The sequence below is a fragment of the Borostomias antarcticus genome (genome assembly GCF_949987555.1).
Source record: "Borostomias antarcticus genome assembly, chromosome: 10".
Lineage (NCBI taxonomy): Eukaryota > Metazoa > Chordata > Actinopteri > Stomiiformes > Stomiidae > Borostomias > Borostomias antarcticus.
In genome coordinates, this window is record NC_140243.1 from 17,800,955 (window position 1) to 17,805,853 (window position 4,899).

Sequence of the window (4,899 nt, forward strand, 5' to 3'; positions counted from 1 at the left end):
ACTAAAAATCTAAAATGAACCTAAAATGAATGCAATGAATGAATGTAAGGATATGAGCACCACTATTCCTCTTCAAATAGACACCTCCACCCTTGGTTGCAATTCAGATCTTTTGGTGTGATGCACTAGTGCCACCAGGTGGTGAAACTAAACATTTGATCAGAATATACCCTAAATCCAGAAAAATAGATGCATCAGCCAAACAGGGACACGTTGACATTTCAGAAATCCTCTCAAAACAATTGATTTATTCACACAATCAAAATCATTTATTTTGAAAAAATATGTACAAAAATGCCAAAAGAACCGTTCCTCCTCCTATCAGGACAACATATCGCTTGTCCACATCGGGGCGTAACAACGTGGAGTTGGGCGTGTTCAAAACAAACGGCCCGCTTAGTCATGGAGAGGGTGAGCGACGGCCGCGTGACGAGCCACAGAGGCGGCGGGATGGTGATGCACTTCCTGTGAGCGGGAGCTCGACCTCTTCAGCGTTTCCTCCTGGTCTCAAACTTGTAGATGGCGGGGGCGTTGGCCGTCTCCTTGCTCACTTTCACCTTCTTGTTCTTATCCTGGATGAAGATGACACACAACCACAAAAAGGTAATGAGCCTTTTTAAGTTCGTTTACAAGCAGTAGCAGGTCTTTCACCCTTCAATACAACTGTGGTCGTTCCCTTTTGAATGCACCCGTGGCAGTACGTAGACCAATCACATTCAGAGGAATCCACAGCTCTGTGCTGTGTGGTGAACCGTCAGACTCACCTGAAGGTCTTTGCGGGTCTGGATCTTCTGGCCGATGACGAACATCTTCTTCTCCCTGTCGACCCTCTGGGACAGGATCTTATACTGGTGCCTCCTCTGCTTGGCCAACTTCTACAGGTGGTAAAACATCAAACCATTAATTCCCTCGGAATGGGTGCTATTGTAAAAGGAGATGGGTGGCCAGGGAAATGGGTGGCCAAGGTGTTATCCATGCTGCGGTATGCATGTGTGTGTGTGTGTGTGTGTGCGTGCGTGTGTGTGTGTGTGTGTGTACCACGATATGGCGGTGCTCCACAGCTCCCTGGACAGTCTTGGTCTCCAGCGTATGGAGGGTGGGTCGGTTGTACACCCTGTCGACCAGCTCCGGGGCCGTGTCCAGATGGCTCGCCAGGTCAAAGCTCTGGACTGTAACACGCCCAAGACATGGTGGTTCAGTTATCAGGCCTTGAAAAAAATACATTTAAGTAACTTTTTTGCTCGTTGTTATAAATATTGGTGAAATCCTCTACCTTCTTCTTTGGAGTCCACAAAGAAGGTGTGTTGGTTTTTGGGCTTGCTCTCGGCGTCCAGTAGGTGAAGCTCGGACTTTAACCGCTCGATTTTCTGTCAACAATCAGAGATTGAAGAGCTTTCACCATACTGCTACTACTCATGACAACATCTGTGGGAGTACTACAAACATGAGGCCATTACCTACTCCACTATAAGTACACTACTGTATATATATATATTGCTACTATATGCTATATATACTATATATATATATATATAGTTGCTACTGCAAACTCTGGAGTAGTGAAAAAGGTGACGACATACAAAACTAAAACCCTCTAGATTCACTGAAACTACCGTGGTTAACATAAAAAAGGTGACTGTAGCCAAAAGGTGACAGGTTTGCAGGTCTGATATATACCTGTACTATAAGAAAGCTGCTGCTCGCCTGTTATTCAATCACCTCAGGTTCTCCCACACAACTTCCTTTCTCCGTTCTCTACACTGGCTCCCTGTAGCAGCTCACATCCAGTTTAAAACTCTGGTATTAGCCCACAGGGAAATGAAAGGAGCTCCCCTCGATGTCCATCTTTCGCTGCAGGCTCAAAACTCATCTCTTCAAGAAGTACTACCACGATTCTCCCTCTTAAGCACCTATTGTATTTTATTTTGTTACTCTTGCACTTTGGATTTAGCACTAGATTATGCTCTTGGTCACTTGTTTAGAAAGAAGATGCACATGTGAGTTCTACTATTACACTGACTTCCTGCATTGAAAGCAGTTAATGTAAGTCACTTTGGATGAAAGCATCTGCTAAATGACTGTAATCTAATGTAAATTCAAAGTAAAAGTAAGGTTATTGCAATTAAATTAATTAAAACAGTTAAGATCATTCCACTGCTTAAAAGTGTTTGATCGGTATGCTGGCTGGCATATTTCTTTTGATTTAACCTTTATTTAGATAAGTAAATCTCAATGAGACACAGGGTCTCATTCTTAAGAGACCTGGTCAGACAAACAGTGGCAATACAACACAAAGTTAGACAGACAGGACATTCAGTACAAAGACAAAAATAGGACACAAACCTTTAAATGCTAAATACTAAAGGGCTTAAGTAAACAGATTACACCAAGTACATGAGCAAGAGCAGAGCCCCACAGACACACTCTCCAGTTTCCCCCAACGTAGTTAAGAATCCCCTAGGGCAATTAAGATAGACAGCTTCAGTTCCTGCTGTAGTGTGTTCCAGGTTGAGGGGGCGGAGTCGGAGACTGAGGGGATAGTGAGAGCAGTCCTGAGTGTAGGCGATGGCAGGACTGTTTACGTGTCATGTAAGTGGATAGGTAAGTGGGTAGTAATCCGAGGATGGATTTATGAATGAAAAGATACCAGCGCAGAGTTCTGCACATAGATAGTGACTGCCAGTTAAATAAAGGATGGATAGATAGATAGATAGATAGATATATAGATAGATAGATATACTTCATTGTCTTTTACAGGAAATTAATTTTCATGTTTGTACAGTGCTACACATAATATAAACCATCATAGAATCCCCACCTTTACCCTACAGTCACACACAGAGTAGTGACGTGTGAGGGGTTTCTCCCTGTTGACACTGTGTCAATCAATGCTGGACTACAGTAGTGATCTAACAGTTCTGCTTCATACAGTGATAGTGATGTGGTCAAGAAGAAAAGCTACTGGCGTAAACCTAGCTCACAGCCCCTTTGGCATCTGTGTGAACCCCTCACCTTGACCTCAGCCATCCTCTTCATCTCCACATATCTGAGGTCCTGGGTCCTCATCACTTTCTTCTGCTCCTCGGTCATCTCCTCATCCCCTTTGCCCTTGTTCGCCACATGCACGTCATCCTGCAACGCACGGAACACGGAAAGAAGTAGGGTTTACATTCTAGAATACTAAGAAAGCACAAGCAGTCTGACTGTAGACAGATATATAGATAGATAGATAGATAGATAGATAGATAGATAGATAGATAGATAGATAGATAGATTGATCAATCTAACACATCTTTGGATGTTTGTTCACTTGCAGGACTGATGCTTTACCTTCAGCTGAGAGCTGATCATCTTAAAGTAGAACTCATCTGGGTTCTTGTCCAAAGCCTTCTTCCGCAAGGCTGCGAGAGTGTTCTGCTTCTTATGGTAGTCACTGAAGGTGAAAAAACAAAGCTCAAACCATCCTTCTCTCATAACATTTAGGTGTGCTACTACTAGCCCCTACTGTTGACAGACGCTGTCCTTGTGGACATGAATTGATACAGAAAAGCATTTGCAGGGACTTGGGGCTAGTTTGCTGCTATTAATGATAGGTCATTATAACCCACAAAAAAACTAAACATGATTGTCCACGGAAATATATTCATGATGATGAACTGAGGCAGTCAACTACTCACTCAGCACGAAGTTTGTAGTCCTTCTTCTTCTCCAGAAATCCCAAATGTTTCCTAAAACCAGGCTGAATAAAAGAAAATGTGAATGTGAGCTGGAAACCTCTAGCTCATTGGCGCTAGCTAGCTAGTCAACTAGGATAGCAGCCAGAGAGCCAAACATGTCAGTCCTGCCCTGCACCCTGTCTAATGTCGCCTCCATCAGTGTATGCACCATCGACCTGGACAAATTCCTAGTACAGTATGTGTAAACCATGTACATGGCAATAAACTTATGTTGAATCTTGAATCAAATTCCCAGCTGGTTAGGCGGCTAGCTAGCTAGCTAACTATTCTAGATAACGCAGTATACAAAACAGCCCAATTACTCACCTGAGATCTTTCTTTGTGGTTTCGCTGCTGGGATTTCAAGGCTTTTCTAAACGACGACATGTCGGCAAACTGTAACAAACAATACCGGACTGCCGGTAATGATTTATAGTTCTGATAACTGTATTAAATCAACTGTCAACAACTGCCTCAACACAAGCTAACGTTAGCCAAGAAGCTCTCAGCCACTTCCAGAAGAACGTTTCCTGAACGGAGCCACGTGGGTAGCTTCATGGTGTGACCCTAGGAACCAAACTCATATCCGGTGGCGTTCATGCAAGGAATTTCAAAATAAAGGACATGAAAAACAACGCACTTCTCCCAAATACGACAGAAAAACAACTAAAAATAAGAAGAATTAACTAATGTATGTAAACCAACCTGTCTATCTATCTATCTATCTATCTATCTATCTATCTATCTAGTATCTATCTATCAGCAAGTCTGGTTTCCACCTTTTCTCTCTCGGTGTGTCAGATCAGGAATCAGGGTCCGGTCCTCTCTCCTGGGCTCCTTCCTCCATCCATGGGGTTTGACCTTCACAGACACAGACCTTGGATGAGAGTTAACATCATAGATTACCCACTATTCATTGCAATTCGAATATGGCTAACATATTGTCCTTTTCTTATGTTCTTCCTGCCACACTTGTGGATTTCCCTAACCTGACCCTCATCACCACAGTTCTCATCTCATATACTCCTGACTGGTGCACATTGGCACTGGGTTTGGTAGGTTCTCACCTTCAGCTGTGTCATGGTTCAACAGGCTTGTCTCCTCTGGCCATCTCTGCAGGCTCTCTCCACTGGTCTCTCTCCACTGGTCTCTCTGCTCCGTCTCTCTCCTGTCATCTGGTTTT

At 43.4% G+C, this 4,899-nt stretch overlaps 1 protein-coding gene across 1 annotated transcript; it reads right to left on the minus strand.

Annotated features, from left to right (window-relative positions):
* Positions 1 to 258: 258 nt before the first annotated feature.
* On the minus strand, positions 259 to 4,229 carry utp11 (UTP11 small subunit processome component). Its single transcript, XM_084444114.1, has 8 exons — positions 4,044 to 4,229; positions 3,678 to 3,739; positions 3,331 to 3,433; positions 3,013 to 3,132; positions 1,274 to 1,367; positions 1,039 to 1,169; positions 765 to 875; positions 259 to 572 (listed from the first exon to the last, which is right to left on the minus strand). Exons 1-8 carry the CDS (start codon positions 4,101 to 4,103, stop codon positions 489 to 491), a joined length of 765 nt encoding a protein of 254 aa, XP_084300240.1. The 5' UTR covers positions 4,104 to 4,229; the 3' UTR covers positions 259 to 488.
* Between the last annotated feature and the right edge of the window lie 670 nt (positions 4,230 to 4,899).